This window comes from Phocoena phocoena, chromosome 15 (assembly GCF_963924675.1).
Source record: "Phocoena phocoena chromosome 15, mPhoPho1.1, whole genome shotgun sequence".
NCBI classification, from domain to species: Eukaryota; Metazoa; Chordata; class Mammalia; order Artiodactyla; family Phocoenidae; genus Phocoena; species Phocoena phocoena.
In genome coordinates, this window is record NC_089233.1 from 62246151 (window position 1) to 62268851 (window position 22701).

Genomic DNA, 22701 nt, shown 5'->3' on the forward strand with positions numbered 1-22701 from the left:
TGTGAGACTCTGGACGTGTCACCTCACACTACGAGCCTCAGTTTCCCCCTTGTAGAATGGACGTACTCATTCCCATCCCACACAGGGTTGTGAGGGGCTGGAGGTGAAAAACGATGCCGCACCTGGCATTCAGCAAGAGCTTGGCAAGTATTAGCTGTTGACACTGTTTTTATTGTTATTATTATCCAATGGGTTGAGTCCTAATGATACTGACCAGGGTTTTTGGCCTTCCTTAATCAACAGAAATTGACTAGAGGCCAGACAAGAAATTCAGGCAAGCCTTTATGGGGGCCCCTGCTGCAGCAGGGGGGAGTGAAAACTAGTAACAGGTTCCCTTGCTCACCTCCCCCCGGAGGCAGGGCAACCTGGTTCCTTCTATGGGGTGAGGGTAGGGGTGCGTCCAGGGGTCAGGCTAGAGGGGTGGCTTACGTAGTTTGCCCACCCCTCTGGTGGTGAGTTCAGGGGGCATGCGCAGTACTCTGTTTTTGCTCCTGGCTCTTCAGAAGTGGCAGATGGGTTTTAGGTCCTTTTGTATCTTGTTGTCCATAATTTGCCCCAACTGCCCATGCACGTGGTTATGTTTAGTCCCTTATAGTTTGTTTGTATTTTGTTGCTTGAGGAGACATTTGTCCAGGTGCAAGCACTGCAGCAAAGGGTCCCAGGTCCCAGGCCCCAGCCTGTCTCATTAACTCTGCCCCATCCTCTCTGTGTCCTTGGGCACCTGTCCCCACTGGGTCTCAGTTTTCTCCTCTGCGAAGGAGGAACAGCAACCCCTCCCTCCAGGGTTCTGTGAGGATGTGTAGCCCCCAGCATGTGACTGTCACGCAATTAGGATTCAGAAACCAGGACACCCCTGCCCTGGAACTGAGGGGTGCCCCAGATATAGGGAAATCAGAGACAGTTTGACTCTTTTTTGACATTTTGGGAGCAATAGCCCTCCAACTGGAGAAGAATAATTGGACCAGGGATGGAAAAGGCCTGGATATGAGATTGAGGTCCCTTCCTGGGCTCCACCGGCTGCCTCTCCCAGTGTTTCCAAATGTGATCTTCAGGCCACCTCAGAGCGTGGGTCCCCAGTCTCAGTCCCACACGTGAAACCATGAAGTCTTGAGTAACATCCCCATCTCAAGTTTTCCTCTGTTTAACTTGTCAGTCAAACGGCTTAACTGTCCCACCTACTAATGTGATTGGCAATTATTTACTTTGGAGAGTAATTATTACTTTGGTGTCTTACTTTGAAAGACACCACCAGATTGCAGAATTCTGAGTTATCTCGAAACCCATCATTCAACTGCTCGTTTCCGGATTCCCACACTATAAAAGAGGCTGCCTCTTCAGCAGTAGCCAGCAGGGAAGAGGAGACCAAGACATCTGCTGGGACGTCTGAGAAGCCAGGTGAGATCTGCCCATTCCGTCCCCCGCCCCTCCACTGCCTGAGTGTGGAGGACTCAACCCAAAGCCTGGCTCAGAGGAAACGTGTTAGCTATTGCTATTCACTCCCTGGTGTGCAGGGGCAGGGGCAGGTGGTGGATGGGTTCCTCACTTGTATTCGTGCCACAGTGGACCTGTCATTCTTTCCACAGATACTGAGTGAGAAGATGTTTCAAACTGGGCGCCTTGTTGTCTTCTGTGGGCTGCTGGCCCAGACCATGGTCCTGCTGGAAGCCCTGACCTTGCCCCTGGACCAGACACTGCCCTTGCCTATGACTCCACCCCTGGCCTTGAGTCCCACAGATCTTGCTGGAAGCTTGACAAGTGGTAAGTGAGAGTCTGTGATAACCTCCTTCAGGGGTGTGTGTGTATGTCTGTGTTTGTGTGTGTGTGTGTGTGTGTGTGTGTGTGTGTGGTTGGTTGGGAAGAGAGATAAAAGGGGGCAAGGACTGAGGACCCATAATTGTCAGATCTGACCCCCAAGGGCCCCATACCCATTTCCAGCTCTCAGCAATGGCCTGCTCTCCGAGGATCTATTGGACATTCTGGAAAACCTTCCGCTCTTGGACATCCTGAAGACTGGAGGGAACTCTCCCAGTCGCCTGCGGGGGGGCCTGCTTGGGAAAGTGCCCTTACTGACTCCTCTCCTGAACAACATCATTGAGTGAGTAGCCCTAAAATAGGGCCTTGGACCCCACCGGAGAACCCCTGTTGGAGATCTAACAGCCCCAGGCAGTGGCCCTGAAGGGGGGTGGGGAGTGATCTGAACATGAGGCCAGGACTCAGGCTGAAACCTTCCTCACAGTCTGGCAGGGAACACCAGCCCTCTTGAACTAGCAATTGCCCCCAGTCCTAAAGCGCGTCCTGAGTCCCCAGCATCATCTATAATCCTCACCATAGTCCTCTGAGGTCAATTTAATAATCCCTAGTTTACAGATGGAAAAACTGAGGCACAGAAAGGTGTCTGTGATCACACCACAGGAGTGATGCAGAGTGAGGGTTCTAACTCTAACTGACTTAAGTCCAAAGCCAAGGTCTTTTCCACTATATTATAGTAATTTTGTTCTCCTCACCTGTGAAATCCCTTAGAACACTGTGGCCTTTGATGTAAGCAAGAAAGTGTAAGCTACTCTCCTCAGTGACATCATTATGTGATGTCCGTGGAACAATCCAGGAGCCACCTGAGAGCTGTCTAAGCAAGGAGCAATAGTAGAAAGTTTGATGCCAGTGAGCTGGCAAAGCCTAGATCCTTCATAGGACTGGGTCAGAGCTATTCCCATGATTCCTACCCACCCAGGTGCTTGCCCCTGACTAGAAGACAGATAGATAGGCTTGAGTTTGATTTTTATATTCACCGTGTACTTGCTGGGTGACCTGGGGCAAGGCACTCAGTCTCTGGGCTTGGTTTCTTCATCTGTAAAACGAAGATTATGGTACCCACAGAGAAAAACTGTTGGGAGGACTGAAAAGATGTAGATCACCTGGCTCAGTGGCTGGCTCAGAGAAGAGACTTACTTCCACCCTCTCCCATTCTCCCCGACTTCCTGCTTCTCCATCTCCATGATAAACATTGTTGATTGACCTGCCATTGAAGAACTTGGCAGGATGAGTGATTCCTACCATAAATGTTTGTGAAGGACTTACTCCAATTGCCCAGACTCCAATAGCCACTTACCCATCCATCCATCTATTTGTCCATCCTCCCTCCATCTAACCACTTACTTTTCCATGCATCCACCCACATATCCATCCACCCCCCTGCTCATCAGTCTACAAAGTCAACCAATATAGAGTGGGCCCTTTCTTTGTAAGGCTCTGAGCTGGCATACAGGATGAAAATATAACCCAGACACAGTCTCTATCCTGGAATACCTTATAGACTTGAGTTGAGGAGAGGGCCATGTGTGTGTCTGGATCTGACCCAGGGCAGAGTTTGGGGAAAATTGATGTGAGACTCGAAACCCATGTGGCTTTTGCTGCAAGACTCCCCTCCTATCTCCTCCATCCCATCTCATGGGTAGCTCCCACTCTGGGATGGGTAAGGTGGAGTTAGGTGTGGTTTCTAGATTTAGAACTAGAGGAGTTAATGTTTCTCCCCGCAATGTTGCTCCCTGGGCAGTTTGAAGACCACTGATCCCCAGCTGCTGGAACCTGTCCTCCTGAAGAGGCCTGATGGCCATCGTCTCTATGTCACCATCCCTCTGGCCATGGTCCTCCATGTGAAAATGTGAGTGTGTCCCAAGGGGGAATGGGAGGATGGCTCACCAGAGGAGACCCTGATGATCTTGGGTAGTCAAAAAGAAAAAAGGTGTTGGAGTCTGTCTAACAGACCTGAGCCTCCAACTTCAGCTCATTTGCTGCCATGCTGAGTGACCTTGAGTCACTTGGGAAACTCATTTAACCTCTGTGAGCCTTGGTTTCCTCTGCTGGGAAATGAGATGAGTACAGCTGTGGGCAAGATGGCTGGCATTTCTGTCAAGGAGAAAAGCCTCCTCTGCCTTGGGATGTGGTGAGACCAGCTGCAACAGAGTGTCTTCTCTGCAGGCCCTTGGTTGGAAGTCCATTGAAGCTGGCTGTGAAGCTAAACCTCACTTCAGAACTCTTAGCTGTGAAAGATGAACAGGAGAAGTTCTACCTCGTCCATTGCAACTGCACCTTCTCCCCTGGCAGCCTGCAAATCTCCCTGCTTAATGGGTGAGGCCAGAGGGGTGGCTACTCCTGTCCAGAAACAATAGGATGGGATGATGGATGGATGGTTGGGAAGATAGAACAATGGGAGAATGGATGAGTGGGAGGGTGGAAGGGTGAGAAGATGGATAGGCGGATGGATGCATGGATGCATGGAAGGACGGATGAATAGGTAAATGGTCACTTATCCCTTCTTAGGCCAGGCTGACCAATTCTGTACTGGATTAGGCAACAAGAAATCTGAGTTCAAGCCCCATCTACCTGAGGGGTGTGGCAAGAGATGGAGGGCTTCCTGTGTGAACTTGAACAGTGCTTCCCCAACCTGAGTCTCAGCTTTCTCAGATAACTGCAGTATGGAGTTACTCTGGCATTACTGACAGAATCCTCTAAAATAATAGATGTGACATGCTTTGTGCCAGTAAAGGGTAAAATAGCTATGGAGCCTACCTGGGTTACTATTTCAGTTACTGCTGCGAGGGAGATGGAGGCAGGGATAATATACAGGAGTCGTCCCCATCATGGCTCACGTTTACTGAACACACGTGTTGTACATCACACGTATCATCTCATCGAGTCCTCATGACAACTAAATACTAAGCACTGTTCATTCACCTACGGATTCTGCAAAGCCTTATTGAGCACCTGCTGTGTCCTGGAACTGTGGGTTTATTCTACACGTACCTGGCATGTGCGCTGCTGTGCAGTGTGGCACTCCCTTTGGATGTGCCCCTTGTTGTGGATCGTGTGGGTGTGGATGCACGAGGCCAGGTTCCATTACTCGGTGCTGAGTCTGCAGTGGGCACATACAAGTGCTTCTCCATACCAGCCTCAGGCCCCTGCACTGCCCGTGGCTTTTCTCTTTCAGATTGGGCGCCCTCCCCAGTGAAGGCCTTATTGACAACATCACTGGGATCTTGAATAATGTCCTTCCTGGGCAGGTGCAGGGCAAGGTAAGTGAGTACAAGAGGGGGCTCCTGACCTTTGGCTCTTAGAGCTTCTCAGGCTAAAAGAAGCCCCTGGGGTGAGCTTTTCTGAGCCTCTCAGTTTAATAAGTAAATTCCATCCATCAGTCTATCTGTCCATTGATCCATCTGTCCACGTTTCTTCCTTTCATCCTTCAAAATGTATTGATTGGTTTCTGCTCTGGGCCAGGCCCTGTGTGTGTCCACACTACAGCTGAAACAGATGGGCTTCTGCCCCAAGAAGCTCCCAGGCCACCCCCACTATGGCTGCAGACCAGGCCCACCCAGCCTATGCTTCAATGCCTCCTATAACCAGAAACTCACCCTCCCAGGGTAGTCCACCCTGTTCAGAAGCAGGTGCCAGATCACAGAGCGAACAACAGTTCACTGCGTAATTGGGCACCTCACCCATGCCTTCAGTTCCTCCTTCCACCCAGTGTGGATGTGTGAACATTCATCCGTGGGACTGCTTCGAATCAGACGCTCTCAGATACAGAAAAATGATGGACGATCTCCCCAGAGAATGCATACTGGGGATGCTGTTGCTGCCAGGCGCTCCCTAAGGTGCCACTTTGCCTAACTCTCCTCTCTGCCCCTGGGTCAGGTGTGCCCTCTGGTCAGTGAGGCTCTCGATCACTTGGACGCCACTCTAGTACATTCCACTGGCAGTAAGTACCTGCTTCCAAGCCCTCTCTCCCCACTGCAGGAGCAGGGATTTCCCCCAGGGAGCTCTGTCCCTGCACACGTGGGACAGCTAGGTCCCTCCAGCCTCAACTCTCCCCATTTCAGATTTCTTCTTTGCCTTGAATTATCCAGCTCATGTCGAGGCATAGACTATATCTCCCCACGTCAGCCCTGACACTGAGAACAGCTGGGCTGGTTGGTGGAGGCGGTACGGTCCCGTCCAAGCCCTGCCTGAGCGTGGTTGGATCTCAGAGTTCCCATTCCCTAGTCCCAGGCCTCCAGAGGACTGTGGGGGTCCCTGGGCTCCTTCACTCTGGTCTGTGGTTATTGTTTCTTCATTTTCCAGACGCACTGATGTACGGGCTGGAATCAAAGTCTCAGCCTTCCAGGAAGGGACCTGGCCTGTGCTGAGCTGAGTGAGTATTGCAACCCACTCTGCAGGATTTGGGAGCTGGCTGTTCTTCTCCTGGTGGGGGCAGCAGGGGGCTTGGGACAGTGACATCCAAAGAGAGAGACAAACAGCCACATAGGCATACACCAAGATGCACAGAGAAGTCCACAGAAATGCTGACAGAGGTGGAGAGACACAGGCGGCACCGCAACACAGCTACAAAGAGAAACACACATGGTCGTGGATACGTGCACACACACACACACACACACACACACACACACACACAAATGCCCGAACACACATGTGGTCACTCAGACAGACACACAGAGGCACACACTCTCATGTCAGCACACGCACACATGTACACACACATGCAAACGCGCCACGCACTAATGGACACACAGACACACACTCACTCAAGCACATGCACAAGGAGCCCCCTGACCCCGGGCCTCAGGGTCAAGATCACCCCAGCCTTAGGGTCTCAGCCTCCTCCCCACCCTCTGGAGGGGGGGGTTGAGGATGGGCCAATACCAGCAAGGCTCAGGGACTTCGAGTCTCCATTCCGGCTGGGGTCTTGTCCCAACAGAACCATTTCCTGCTGCTCGATCCACGCCCTGCCCAGCACCTGAGGTCTCACAGAAGGCTGGCCCGTGTCCTGGACCATGACATGGCCATGTTTGGAAACCAGAGCAGCCTCCTCTCCAAGGAAACTTCTTCCCCTTCTTTCCCACCAAGCATATGTCGAACATTCCATGTTCGTCACCAAATAAAACTGTCCTTTCTCTGCACAAGGCGCCTTGTCATCCTTCACCATCGCTGGAGGGCTCATAGCTGGGAAAGTGCCCTGGCCTGAGTGGTTGGAGCTGTAGAACAGGGTTTGGACCTTACATTGGAAATCTTAATGGTCTTAGGCAGGACGGGAAGATGTTCAGATGGGTGTGGATTTCAGAGAGACTGCTCTGGGGTTCCTAGGATGGGTGGACAGGGTGTTGGGTAGATGTAACATTCCAGGCAAAAGTGATGATACACAAGATACCACGCAAGAAGTGAAAATGGTAGATTAGAGAGATGTTCAGGAGGTGGACCTGGAAGGGTGGAGGTGAGGGAGCAGGTGAGGCTCCCGTCCGTGTCTCAGGTGGGGAATCCCAAAGGTAACTGGAAATATGGGAGGACGAGTTGATTTCAGCGGAATATTATGCCTTTTAGCTGTGGCCCTGCTATGTGAAAGTGCCTGGGGGACCTCGAGGGAGACATCCAGGAGGCTGATAGATACACGTCCTCTACCACCTCTCTTTTGCCTACTTGCACCCAGTCATACTGGCCTCTTCTCTGCTCTCTCAGCAAGAGGATGATGAAGATGACAAGGAGGAAGTATAGGAGGAAGGACAAACTGGTCCAGAATGTTCATTGCTGAAAGGCTTGGGAAAGATAAGCACAGAGAACGGTCATTTGAGTTGCATACAAAAAGATTATTGATGCCCTGGGTGAGAGTCATATTTTTAGAGGAAGAAACCTGGTTTTAAGGAACTGAGAAGAAAGGGATGTAAGGAAGTTGAGACTGTGAATACAGGTTAGATTTATGAAAAATTGGATGCAAGAAGGAAGAAGAAGGGCTACCCAGGCTGGGGGACATTGTCCCCTCAAATAAAAAATAAATATGCGGGCTTCCCTGGTGGCGAAGTGGTTGAGAATCTACCTGCCAATGCAGGGGACACAGGTTCGATCCCTGGTCTGGGAAGATCCCACATGTCGCGGAGCAGCTAGGCCCGTGAGCCACAACTACTGAGCCTGCGCGTCTGGAGCCTGTGCTCCGCAACAAGAGAGGCCGGGATAGTGAGAGGCCTGCGCACCGCGATGAAGAGTGGCCCCTGCTTGGCGCAACTAGAGAGAGCCCTCGTACAGAAACGAAGACCCAACACAGTCAAAAATAAAAATAAATAAATAAATAAAATTAATTTTTAAAAAAATCACTGTTTCATTTTAAATAAATAATAAATAAATATGCTTTCACTGCTTGAGGTCCTTAGAGGATCAGCCCCACCCTTTCACTCCACAGCTGAGGCCTTGAGTTATATGTGAATGACTTGCACAAGGTCACAGAGTAACAAAAAGGCAAATCAAGGACGGAAACATCATAGACATCGAGAGACCCCACTGACCCTGTGAGAATGAACAGATTCAGGCTGGTGTTTCTCAGCTCCTGCCAAACACCTGCCATCGTGTCCAGACCCACCACTATCTCCACTTGCCATTGCCACCAACCAACATGGCGTCAGGGGACGACAGTCCCGTGGTTCAGAACTGCAAGAAGGCTTACTGTAGGAAACCAGCATGCGTCTTCTGGTGAGGATTTAAGAGGGGAAACATCTTCCACACTCACAGAAGTAGAAGATCTTTGAGCTCAGGATGAGTAGTTAAATTCTGTAAGCAGCTGAATGATTGCTATGACTGTGAAAGACCTGAAATACAGAAAGGACCTTCCAGACTGGAAACCAGCAATTAGGATCTGACTTGCCGAGAACCCAGGCATTAACTACCTTCATGTCCTCTCCGGGCAAGCATTAGGTCAGGACTGAGAGTGCCCCAGGGCTGAGGCCCCAAGAATCAAGGTGGATAAAGACGGGCACATACACATACCTGGGACTCTCAACACTGGTCCTGCTGCCCTCTGACCATGGCTCCAAACTGCATTCCTGCCTGGACACACACCCACCGTCCATCTCTGGATACTATTTTCTTCCTACTGCTCCCTGGACTTCTTCCTATAGCCCACTGATGGGTCCTCCCCTCCTCTAACAATTTCAATTCCTAATTAACTGGTCTAAGATTCCCCTGGATACAAGTGACCTGGTTAATCAGAACACATTTATGACTTATAATAGGACATTTTCACATTTTAAAAGCTCTTCAGAAGGATGTCAGTGGCAATGGCAGATTAAAGACCTCCAAAAATTCTCTCCTACATAAAAGCAATCAGAAAACCGGCAAAAATTGTCCGAACCAATTTTTTCAGAACTCTGGAAATTAACCAAAGGCTTGCAGCAATCCGGGGCTGGGATTGGGGGTGTGTTTATTCAATAAAAAATGGCTGAATCTTGGCCAGAACAGCAAGCTTTGTGACATTTTTGGTTTGTTTTGTTTTGTTTTGCGTTTCGCGGGCCTCCCACTGCTGCGGCCTCTCCCATTGCGGAGCACAGGCTCCAGACGCGCAGGCTCAGCGGCCATGGCTCACGGGCCCAGCCGCTCCGCGGCACGCGGGATCCTCCCGGACCGGGGCACGAACCCGCGCTCCCCGCATCGGCAGGCGGACTCTCAACCACTGTGCCACCAGGGAAGCCCAGCTTTCTGACATTTTACTTACACATCTCCCACTTTCCAGCTCCACAGTAGACTTGAAAACCAAAAGCCCATAATCTTGGTGAAAACCATTAGCCTGGCAGCCGCAGAAGGTCGGCAGAAGGGGATTGATTAGAACAACTTCAAAGCCTCATTCCCGGAGAAGTGTCATTGTTCGAGCGATCTGTTAGCTCCCTGGAGGACCCCATTCTCAAGGCTGTCTTTACTTGACCTGACTCAGAGTTCAGCCAGTCAGTATGAATCATCTTTTCCCCAAGGACATTTGTCAAAATGGTAGACAGGCCTTAAGACTGGGTCCCCAGGAGTCTTTAACTCTCAAGCTAGTCCACATTCAAGTCTTTAGGAACTTGTCATAATTACCTTTTAAATGTTCCTGCCAGTCACCGGCTCCAGCAGCCTCTGCTTCAGGGAAGATGACCTTGACTATAATTCTATGTGTTTATCTCTCTCCAGATTTCAGGATGGCTGTTTGCCCTATGACCTCAATTCTCTGATGGATCTAAGCATGGATTTTCAGTTCACTGAGCCCTTTTCTTGTTGTGAGGATGGGGGTGACAACTTCCAAGCTCTGTATGTGTGAGAGCTGAAGTTAGAAGTCTGAGTTTGCCATAGTTTTCACCAGTTAGTTTCGTTTCGCTAGAGGATGGGCCCCCAGTGTCCCCCATACTGCCATCCTGAAAGTGAGACTTCTTTGGAAGTTGTTAGCCATTATTTCTTCAAATTTATTTTCTGCAACCACTCCTTTTCTCCTCTCATTCTGGGACTCTGATGACATGAATGAAGCCTTTTTGTTATAGTCCCTCTGGTCACTGAGGCTCTCTTCATTTCTTTCGCCCTTTTTTTCTTCCTCTTATTCAGATTGGATAACTTCTATTGATTTACCTTCAAGTTAATTGACTATTTCCTCTTTCATCTCCACTGTGTTGCTGAGCCTATCCGCTGAATTTTTTATTTCAGTTATTTTTACACTCTAAGATTTCCACTTGGTTCTTTTTTGTAGATTCCATTTCTCTTTTGAGACCTTTATCTTTCCATTCGTTTCAAAAGTGTTAGTCCTTAATTCTTGGAGCATGTTTATAATATCTGCTTTAATGCCATTGTTTGTTCATTTTAATGTCCGGATCATCTCAGAGTTGAAGTCTATGAGTTGTCTGTTCACTTGACAATTTGTCAGACTTTCCTAGTTAATTGTATTTCAAATAATTTTAGGCTGCATACTTTTTAATACTATGTTATGAGACTCTGGGTCTTATTTAAATCCTATGGAGAATATTGGGGCGGGGGTGGGCATTTCAGCCTGCAATTGACCCAGCTAGAATCTAACCCAGTTAAATTCAGTTTCCAGCCTACCTTCTGTGGCGTGTTTTTAATCAAGGGATTTCCTCCATTGTCTTTCTCGCATAAGGGCCCCTCTTCCTAGTCCTTGGATCAGAAAGAGAGGACTTTCCTTGGAGCTCTTTCTCCTCACACCCGTACATAGTTCCATGATTCAGACTGTCTTTGGGTCCAGGCTGAAAGATATAAGTGGGATAAAAACCCAGGAAACTCAACTATGGATCATTCATTCTTTAAGTTATGACTTCCTTCCCCAATCCACCATTTATGTTTCAGAATTCTCAGAGAGCCACTTCATTCACTATGTCCAAGGGGTTCATTTCATTCAATAGGAAGGACAGTGTGGAGTATGCTTACCCCATCTATTTCAACTTTCCAATCTGCAAAAACAAATGGCTTATGACACATCATGGTGGACTACCAGAAATTTAACCAGGCACTCTCATAGCTGTAGTATCTTTATTAGAACAGTTGAATGCAGCCTCTTGTACTTGGTATGTAGCTATTTATCTGGAAAATGTGTTCTTTTCGATACTTGTCAGATAATGAGTCCAGAAGCAGTTTGCATTCACTTGGGATGGACAATGGCACACATTCAGCCTTGCCCCTGCTCTGAGTCACAAAATAATCAGAGGGGTTCTCTCACGTTCGTGTTCTAGTTACTGTTGCTGTATAACATTCCACCCCCAAATTCAGGAGCTTAAACAACAATACCCATTTAGTGATGTTCCCTGGTTTCTGTGGGTCACAAATTCAGGAAGGCTCAGGGGGAAGTTCTGGTTCATAGCCTCTCATGTGATTGCAGCTTTGCTTGTAATCGCCTGTTTAATCCTCCACACAGCCCTCTGAGCTAGGTACCGTTATTATTGGCCTCCCTTTGCAGAGGCACAGAGAGGTTGAGTAAAATCCCTAAAGTCACCCAGCTGGGTAAGGTGGGGCTGGGGCAGGAGCCAGGCAGCCAGGCCCACAGGAGGGACATCAGAGGAGCTGTGACTCATTCCCCATCAACCTCCCCATCCCACACCCCACTCTGCCCCCCAACACCAGCCCACAGCTCCCACAGGCATTGCAAGGAGAGGCAGGAAGAGTAACAAGAGCAGACTCATCGAGCCTGACTGTGGGCCGGCCTCTGCTCTAAGCATTCTTTGTAGGTTCATTAAAGTAATTAATCAGTCCTCCCAATAACCCTCGAGGCTTGCATTGTTACTGCCCCATTTCACAGATGCAAAGCCTGAGACACAGAGAGATGGGGGTCACTTGCCCAAGGACGCACACTTGTTGGTGTGGAGGTGTCTGGCTCTAGTAGGCTCTATCTTGTCTCTGGATAAATTCACTCACAGTCCTTGCCCTTTGTCCCAGGCTCTGTGAGCCAGCCTTGTCCAGTGGCATTTCCTCTTGTAATTCTACAGAGGCCGCTAAAGACCCCATAGGACACGCATGGCAAATATCAAAGATTTTCAATGAGCTGGAGTTGATGCTCCAGGGGAGCGAAGACTGCAGGTCTCACCACAACCGTGAACACTCTGGACCACAAGGGGGCAGAAGCTGGCTCCATCCAGCTCAGGGTCCTGCCTAGCAGAGGTGTTCTCAGGAGGAAAGGGGGAAGGCGGGTCATCCACAAGGACCAGCCATTCAGGGCCACAATGTCAGCCTTATATGTCAGCCAGTGGAAAGGAGGGAATGTGCTTGAGTTCTTGCCCTTGCACCATGCATCACGTCTCTGTTTGATCATTAATTTCCAGCTTCGACAACTTGACTTGTTTTATCTCTCCCCGTCCTCCCCCACCGCCTAACTCACAAGGGCCTGGGTCTACTGTCTCTCAGACTCTTTCTTCTCTCTCAAATCTTCATCATAAAACTTCAGCAGTTTCTCTGCCACCTGCTTGTATTCTCTTTTCTATTCCCAACTCTCCATTTCATTCTTTTACTAATTACACTCATTGGTAACATCTCAGAATTTGCTCACTTTTTAAAAATTGGAATCTCAATTTTTATGGTATTAGTTAGGACAGAGCAAGGCTGTGCTACAGTAACAAAGGAGCCCTGAAACCTCAGTGGAGTAACACTATAAAGTTTGATTTCTCACTCCACACGCCATTTTGGAGTGATACTGTCTGGAGTGTACAACCTCCTCTGTCACCAAGACAGGGCAACGAGGGCTGGCAGATGGGCAGGACATTATCAAAAGCTGGGCCAAAAAGCGGCATGCTTCACTTCTTTCACATTCCACTGGCTAGCCATTCTCTTCCCCTGAGCCCCAGCCTCCTCATCTGAAAAGGGGGGATAATCACAGAACCCGTCTGAGAGGGGTTTTGTGGGGATTAAGTCAGGTGATACATATAAAACACAAGAGTCAGGCTCAAGAAACAAGCTATTATTATCATTCATGCCAACTCTTTCCTGGAATAGCATTTCAAGCAAATTATTTGAGCCTCATTTTATCATTGAAAAAAAAAGGGGGGAGGCGTAATAGTACCACGTTCAGCATTATTTGGAACACAAAATAATGTGTACAAGACCTGGCACGTAGTAAGTGCTTAAGAAATGCTGCTGCCCTGAGTTAGCTTCAAAATCTTTCTAGAAGGAATCATTGGTTCCAGGGCAGAGCAACCGGGATCTAGGAATTGGACACACAAGAGTCAGCATCAAGGTCAGTCAGGGTTCGATCAGCATAGAACCACTAGGAGTAATGTGTATAATAAGGGATTTATTGTAGGGCTCCCTTATCCCTGCAACTCATGGAACTGTAGGAGCAAGCTGAACGGGCTCTGTTAAGTTGTTGCCTTTGCATCTGATGCTGGAGCCTGAAGTCAGCAGGGCAGGCAGAAAGGAAGGGAAGATGGATGTGGAGTGGGGGAAGATCAAAGACAAACTGGAACCTGCTTCTGTGTCTCCCCACCTCCAAGGCACCAAGTTCAAAGATGCAGGGATGCTGGGGGGAGTTCCTGCTCCTCTGGTGGATGATTTTGAGAGCCCAAGCACTTGATAAGGCAGTGGAGCAGAGCCAGAGACTGAGTGCTGGTCCAGACCCTGTCCCTACTTGCATGTGACACTTAATGCAAAGTAACCAAGACCAGTCACAATCCCACAGCCCTCTTGAGCATTAACTGTGATGCAGCAGAGCAGACTCACTGCATGGCATCCTCCTCTTTGGGACTCAGTCTTCTAAGCTGTGAAATGGGAGACTTGCAGCATTTGAGTCCTTGTTTCAGAAGAAAATTCTCTGCCCTGGAAGGGCACCATTTTATTTATGCTGCAGCTAAATACTTCTCCCCTTGTATTAGTTATCTACTGCTGTGTAACAAGTTACCCCACAACTTTGTGGTTCATAAACATTTATTCTATCTATCACAACTTCTGTAGGTCACAAATATAGAAAGAGCTGGGTGATTCTGGCTCAGGGTCTCCCATGTGGTTTCAGTTAAAACGTTTTCCAGGGCTGCATCTTCCAAAGGCTTGACCAGGGCTGGAGAATCTATTTCCAAGATGATTCACACAAGCGGCTTTTGGCTGGAGGCCTCAGTTCCTTGCCACCCAGACCTCTCCATTGGGCTGCTTGAACGTCCTCTCAACATGGCAGCTGGCCTCCCCCAAAGCAAGTGATCCAAGAGAAGGAAAGAGGGAAGCTGCAGAACCTTTTATCACCTTGTCTTAAAAGTCACACATCACCACTTTCTGCCATATTCTCTTCATTAGAAGTGAGTCACTAAATCCACTCCACACCCAAGGGGAGAAGAATTAGTCCTGTCTCTTGAAGGGAGCCTCAAAGAATTTGGACGTGTTTTAAAACCACTATCCCCCTCTCCATTCCAGATATCCCCATGGACAGCCCTCAATGACCAAAGGCTCAGGAGTGTATTTTCCTAAGCAAACAAGGCTTTTCTCCTTAGATAAAAGCTTTAGCCTCCCTAGAAGGTGGAAGTCACTGCAATCCAGTGTTTGGATTTTATATTATTGTCGTTTCAACTGTTTGTTTAATAGCAGTTTTTCCTTCCCACCACATTCAAATCAGACAAAAGTAGAAATACTCTGATTGAAGTGGAGATAAAGGGCACAGTTTCAACATTTCTGCCCTTCGTCAGTGTCTTTGCCAGCGGTGATGGTACTTCCCCTGGTATGTGAGATGACTTGAGACAGAGCATGAAATCCCAAAGGAGAAACATTTTTGTTCTCTTATTTATTCTTTTTCCCTTCCTCTGACCACAGGAAGAAGAAAGTCTCAGTTGGGAACTAGTCTGTCTTTACTACGTTGGGTGATGCTGCTACAATCCCTCTTGAGAGAGAGAGATCCTCCAATTGTTCTCACCACATTATCCCATAAAACATAACATTTTTCTTTTTCGCTTGTATCTACTTTGTGGTTATCGTCTATCTCTGAAAGTTGATGCTGGGGCTTCTAACTGAAAGTTGTGACGTTTCCTATTACAATAGATTTTCTTTAAAAATAGGGAGACAATTGAAAGGAGAACATTAAGTAAGTAAAAGTAATGGTGGCTGGTTTGGGGCAGAAATCGTGGAGGTGATATGTGAATGATTGGAATCTGGAGACCCTGGGGGCCTGTCCTCTAATGGGGGACCCGTCCTCTGATGCCTAGCCAGCCTGGCTGCTGGATACCATGAAGCCACATAAGCCTCCAGGGCCCTAGCCTTGTACCAGCACTCTCACATAGCCTTGTGACCACTACAGAGAGCTGCTGCATGGCAACCCAGCAGTCATCTTGAAGATTAATATTTATTTGGCAGCCTAACACCTTGTTAAACCCTTTAAATGCAGGATCTTATTTAATCCTCACAGAGATAAGGACTCTAAGACTCAAGGTCATACAGCCTGTGAACAGCGGATTCAGGATTCAGATCCCAGAAGTCCAACTCTAGAGCCCAAGCTCTTTGCCAGGGGCTGCAAACTCACCAACCTCCAGCCAAATCTGGCACACTGTTTTTCCTTTAAATTACTTTAAGTGCTGATTTTTCTCCAATTGTGGACTGATTGTAAATGCATTTACCTATTCCCACATCTCCATCATACCAAATTGTCTTATGCTATTAAATGCTTGGCCCCAAAAGTAGGGTTGCCGGATCTACCAATAAAAACACAGAACACCTAGCTGAGGTTGAATTTCAGATAAACAATGAATATTTTTTGTGTAAGTATGTCCCAGATATTGCATGAAACAAACTTAAAGTTATACATCTTTTATCTGAAATCCAAATTTAACTGGGCTTCCTATATTATTTTCTGGCAACTTTACCCTACTGGCATTTGTATTTATAACTCCTGCCCTGTACTCCATTCCCCCAGAGAGGGGAAAATTTATTGAGCATTTACTCTGTGCTAGTTTTGAGTGGAGCCCAGAGCAATCAAGGGCTCTGCAGCAGCTCCAGGCAGCAGTTCAAGCAACACTGTTGCTTGAGCCACATGATCAGGCCGACCCCGTGGTACTAGAAGTATCTATGATGCCATGTAGAGTGTTTAACAAACCCCAATAAGGGAGTCACAGAGAAGACCCCTAGAGCTCTGGAGCAAGGTCATACCATCTTCAGCAGAGAACTGTACACCGCTAGAAAAAACAGCTCCTGACCTGTTACTGGGCCATCAAGTGACCATGAGGCCAGAACTTCCCATCATGTCCTAGGCACTGTTATCCACCAAGTTGTAAGGTCAGGCAGGACCAAGAGCATATCCATCATCAGGTAGAAGTAGTACATCTAGCTTGGCTCAAGGTCTAGCATAAGTAAGCTGCATGAATAGGTGGCCCAGACACCCACCTCCCTTGTCACCTATGTCACCTACTAGTGTTCCCCTACACTTCTCCCTTGGGTCACACCTATGATCATGTGACCAGCTGATGGAGGAGAAAAAAACCTGAGCTTGGTCCATGAAGCAGGTTGGTGTTAGCTGAAAACGGATGCTGTTCAGGGGTGACACTGAAAGACGGGAATGAGAGGGAATCCTCCCAGCAGGCAAAGCTTCAGGCAGCACACCTGGTCATCCACTTTGAGAAAAGAAAGAAATGGCCAGATATTTATAGTCTCGAGGGCTGAGGCAAATGGCTTAATAGTTTAAGCAGAGACCTGGAAGAAATACGAATTTTTAAAATATGTATTTATTTTCTTTATTATTATTATTTTGGCTGCATCCCGTCTTAGTTGCGGCATGCAGGATCTTCGTTGAGGCACGCGGGATCTTTCGTTGTGGCACAGGCACTTCATTGTGGCCTGCAGGTTTTCCTTCTCTAGTTGTGGCACATGGACTCCAGAGCACATGGGCTCTGTAGTTTGCAGCTCGCAGGCTCTCTGCGTGAGCTCAGTAGTTGTGGTGCGCAGGCTTAGTTGCTCCGCGGCATGTGGGATCTTAATTCCCCGACCAGGGATCAAACCCTCGTCCCCTGCATTTGAAGGCAGATTCTTTACCACTGGACCACCAGGGAAGTCTCAAGAAACAAGATTTAGAGATTGGGTATGCCAAAGCAGATTTAGGAACTGCCACTGAAAGTATGTATGACCTGCCACCAACGGGGACTACCACTGACTGCCTGATACGGTACCATCCATTCAGGTGATCAACCAGCCTCTTGGACCAGCAGAAGGGCTGAGGATTAGTGAAACTGAAATGTACAGTATTCTGAGTATCGGTTAAGGCCTCATGATCAACTGCAACACCAGGGACTCTAGTTAGTTTCGGAAATTTTCCATGAATTATGACTGCATCCGTTTGCTAGGGCAGCCATAACAAAATACTATAGACTGGGTGGCTTAAACAACAGATACTTATTTTTTCTCAGTTCTGGAGGCTGGATGTCCAAGATCAACGTGCCAGCAGGACTGGTTTTCTCTGAGGCTCTCTCCTTGGCTCGCAGGTGGCCGCCCTCTTGCTGCCTCTTCACATGGTGGCCCCTCCATGCACCCTCGTTCCTGGTACAATCTCCTCTTCTTTTAAGGATACCAGCCAGTTGGATTAAGGCCCATCCTAATTGCCTCTTTAACTTCATCACCTTTTTGAAGGCCCTGTCTCCAAATACAGCTATATTCTGAGGTATTAGGGGTTAGAGCTTCAACATATGAATTTGGGGGGACACAATTCAAGTCCATAACAATGATCACCCAGCATTCCAAAGTAGCTGAGCCTGTATAGGGTGAACTTAATATGAAAAGCAAGTTGACCCAAGCAGTGTAAGCAGTGGACTACAGATACTGGCACTGCCCTGCCCAGACCCCCGTAACTGGGCACTAAGCCTCACAGCTCCCCCTTCTCTAGAGAACTGCTTTCAGCTGACAGGAGCCACCCCCCCTCCATGGGGGACAGCCACCACAGATGATGGACTAATACCAGCAAGGACAAGCCCAGTCCCTGTGCCTGAATGTGGAACAATGCTGAGGTGTGCTCTTCTGCTCCCTTTCATAGCAGATGATCAGAGCTGCAGGAGGAATAGCTCGAGGTACCATCCAGCACTGAGAAGGGCATGAATTCATGTGCACAAGATGTTCATTATTGGAGACAAGGGGGGAAGTTATGGTACGACACAGCCTGTGAAATCTAACACTAAAATTATATGTGCTGATGTGGGGAAAATCTCCAAGACACGTTAATGAAGGATGGAGGAACAAGGTGCAAAATACAATGCAGTTTGATCCTTCTGTGACTGTTGTAATGGATAAGTGCTTTCTGGAAGGACAGAGAGGAAGTGTCTACAGAGATTAAAACTCCAGGGAGTAGAGTGGGCTGGGATGAGGAAGTTGTACATCTGTGCGTCACTCAATATCCTTTTGTACTTGTGAAATTTTTACCCTATACGTGTATGACTTCCCCCAACATTTTACTATAAACATATTCATACGTACAGGAAATTTGAAATAATTACATAGTAAGCACCCATATACCTACACCGAGATTCTATAATGAACAGTTTGCTATGCTTACCCTATCTCATATCTGCCAATCTATCCATCCTTCCATCCATCCACCTTATATTTTTATGCATTTCAAAATACATTGCAGATAGCAGTTCATTTTATCTTTAAACACTGCGAGATACCTTTCATTAACTAATGTTCAGTAGTTGTTTATGTTTTTTAAGTTTAAGGTAAAACTTATATAGAATGAAATGCACAAATCTTTAAGGGTATCTATGTGTCATTTTTATACCCGATTTTCTTAACCTTTTTTTAAGTGTGCTGGCACTGGCATCCATTGCTCCACTTTCAGCCAGCACTGACTGAGCCCCTACTGTGTGCCATGAAGTGTGGCGATGTGCTGGGGCAACACAGTGGACAGGACCAAATTGCAGTTTTCATGAACTCCCACTCCGGTGGTGGGGGGAGGGGAGCAGACAATACGCACGTAAATGAATAAGTAAATTAAATCATTGCGTGCTGAGTGAAAGAAGCCAGATGCAGCAGGGTACCTATTGCGTGTTCCATTTACATGAAGACCAAGAACAGACAAAACCAATTTATGGTGGAAAAAAAATCGGAAACCGCCCTCGATGGGGGCACAGGGCTAGGAATTTGCTGGAAAGGGGCATAAGGGAACTTTTTGAGGGGTTTGGGTTACACAGGTGTATGTATTTGTCAAATCTCAGCAAATGGACACTTAAGATCTGTGCTTTTCATTGTATATTGAAAGTTTTTCCATTGCAGCCCACAGACTGGGCAGCCCCCAGGATCACTTTAATGGTTCTAGAGAGTTCTCTGGCTAAAAACCAGTGCCACATCTGTCAGACAATGTTGACGGTCTTATCAAAAGTGATATTCCCATGGTGCTTAATGTTTTTCTGCTTCTTTCTGTCTCTGCATGGTTCCTTGAGGGCTGTGATATTCAGGCCTGTGTGTTCTGAATGGTCAGTTCCGCTGTCATCCTCAGACCCTTCCAGTCCCCAGTTGCCTTGCAAAGGTCATCACCAACGTTTTATTGGAGGGAGACCCAGGGAGCCGATCTTGGGAGCCAGGGCAGACGTGGCACCCACTTTCTCACGGGCACATGGCTTTGATCTCGTTGGGTCGAACTTGGGTGTCATGGAGGAGGCAGCTGGTGTTGGAAGAGCCCAGATGCCAGGTGACAAGAGACGGATGCACCTTGGCCTCCTCCAAGCCGGAAGCCCAACTGCAAGCAAGTGCTGAACTCTAGGTCACCACACATGTGCTGAGGACTTAGTGGGAAGGGTACTGACGTCTGCAACTTAGTTTGAAATGCATCAAACAAATATGATGGATGGGCAGAATTTAGGTGGTAAAATGTAGTGCTATCTGTAAAACTAACTGCTCTGTGTTTGAAAACTTTCTTAAGAAAATATGAGGTTTCTGGCTATATCGCAGAGTGGAAACGTGAGGGGGCCAGACAAGACTCAAGAAGGCCAGTGAGAAGGCTGCTTCAATTGCCCCAGGGAAGAAATGATGAGGCCTGAGGTGAGGCTATGCAGTGGGGGTGGGGAGGAAGGAGGCCAAAGACACCGTATGGGGGAGACTCCGGAGGTGAGGGGGGAGGGGAGACTCTGGAGGTAAGGGGAGGAGGGGAGAAATGAGTGGAAACAGCAAGAAGTCAGGCCCCCTGTGAAAGCCTGGAATGGCCTCTCTCAGGAGCAGCAGACACTGAAAGTACAGAGATGGGGGTGGGAGGGCATCTTGAACGTCCCTTCCCAACACAGAGGGGAACATTGAAAAGAGTTCCTGTGATGCGCCCACCTCCAGATGGGTCTCCTGGTTTGTCCACAGGTTACCTCTTTCTCCTCTCCTGGAGGACGGGGTGACTAAGTGAGCACAGGAACCTCCGTGGGGTGACTTCGAAGGAGGTGCCAGATGGGTCCCTGTGCTACCCTCCTAGCCTCCAGGAAGTCGAGATAAGCACAGAGCAAGACATTCACAGTCCAGGGAGGTCTCCAGTCCAGGAAAGGTGCAAAGAAGTTTGAGAGCTTGCTCGGTTTGGGTTTCGGAGCCTCCGCTGGTGCCAGTGGACACAGCCGCCCACATGGTAAGAGATTTGTGATCCAGCTCGCACACATTCAGCAAGAGCTCCAAGCCTTTCTGGGTGCATGATAGATAGCTTGGTGCAGCATTTTCCAGAAGCAGAGCTGCCTCCCACACCATTGCTGGGAGTGAGAAAGTGATTCCCCTCCTACTCTCTCTCAGTCCTCAGAGGAATTTGGGTACGTCTGCAACCCCTCTCCAACCACTGCCAGTTCTCCCCCGGGTGCCTTGAACAGGCGACATCCCCAACCAGAGCTCCACAATACGTTGTTTGTTTTCACCGTGACTTTAGGAAAAGTATGTCACCTCTCTGAAGGGGACTCACCTAGACCTCATCTGCAAAACACAGACCTGCTAGAGAATGGACTTGAGGATACGGGGAGGGGGAAGGGTGAGCTGTGACAAAGCGAGAGAGAGGCATGGACATATATCCACTACCAAACGTAAAAATAGATAGCTAGTGGGAAGCAGCCGCATAGCACAGGGAGATCAGCTCGGTGCTTTGTGACCACCTAGAGGGGTGGGATAGGGAGGGTGGGAGGGAAGGAGATGCAAGAGGGAGGAGATATGGGAACATACGTACATGTATAACTGATTCACTTTGTTATAAAGCAGAAACTAACACACCACTGTAAAGCAATTATACTCCAATAAAGACGTTAAAAAAACAAAAACAAAAAAAACCCAAAAGAACAGTGCCCAGCTCCAGGCATCAGCGTGGGGTTAAATGGGTTAATACCAACGAGGGTGCATAAGAACTCGGTAAGCTTAATTATAGCCACTAGCTTCATCACTATAATCCCGTTGTCACCTCCTGTTTCTGGGAAGCGATGCTGCTCTTTCATTTTGGTGGTGTTATACAATTTCCTGTTAGAAGTAGAAAATCAAATGTATTTACGTTTCAAACATGATCCATTTACCAAAATGCGTGTTGAGTAAACAGTAATCTTAGGAGTTGGCACATATTGCAAAACGTAAATGCAGACGTGGCAGGTAGGGGAAGGCGGCACACGAACAACAGGTGTTTGGGAGATGATGGCTGAAAGATTAAGAGCACAAGCTTTGGAGTCAGATGGACCAGAGTTCAAATCCTGACATCTTGTCCCGGTAGCTGTGTGACCTGGAGCCAGTCTCCCCACCTTTGTGTACCTCATTTCCTCATGTGTACAGTGAGGGAAGGGGGAGAATAGCAGCGAACTTGCAGGCTGGAGGCTCAGTCTGGCGGGTAGTGAGCCCTCAGAGATGGCAGGGCTGTTCCTGTCCTGTACTTCAGGCAACCTCTCCTTTCTTACATAATTAGCCCCCAGGATTGTGTTCCGAAGTCAAACTTGGGAAATGTGAAAGTCGAACGAGGGAGATTTACACAAGGCAGGTGTGTGTCTGTTTGCGCGGGCGGGGGGGTTGTGGGGGTTCGGGGGGTGTTGACGGAGGCTATCCAGTTCCCAGAGGGCTAAAACCACTTAAACCCTCATGGTGCTCTGATGGTACAGTTCCAGCATCCCATATTTGTCCTGTATTTTTGGTCTCTGTCCTCACGACTGAGACAATTGAGCACTGTGGTTTTATATTTCTTTGTCCATTTCTGGTTCTCTATCTCCCCAGGAGAATGTAAGACCCAGGAGGGCAGGGGGCAATCTGTTTGCTGAGCACAGATCTAAAACTGCACAAGCCCCCACATGCAGCCAGATGTAGGCATCTTCCTAGCCCTGCCCTGGGCTGCTGGGGAGGCTTTCCTCACCCTCATGACCAAGAGAGAATGGGATGGGGGCTGCCCCTAAGAGTCTGTCTCTGAGGATGGCTATTTGAGGGGATATAAGGCTGAAACTCTGAGTCCCCCAAACTAAGACTCCCCATTTGTGATCTCAGAAGCTCCCAGGGGCCTAATAC

General features: G+C 48.2%; 1 protein-coding gene across 1 annotated transcript; it reads left to right on the top strand.

Moving 5' to 3' along the window:
- The first annotated feature begins 1598 nt into the window (after positions 1 to 1598).
- Positions 1599 to 6176, top strand: BPIFA1 (BPI fold containing family A member 1). Its single transcript, XM_065893285.1, has 7 exons — positions 1599 to 1758; positions 1936 to 2095; positions 3551 to 3658; positions 3976 to 4125; positions 4985 to 5069; positions 5686 to 5749; positions 6112 to 6176. Exons 1-7 carry the CDS (start codon positions 1599 to 1601, stop codon positions 6174 to 6176), a joined length of 792 nt encoding a protein of 263 aa, XP_065749357.1.
- The last annotated feature ends 16525 nt before the right edge of the window (positions 6177 to 22701 follow it).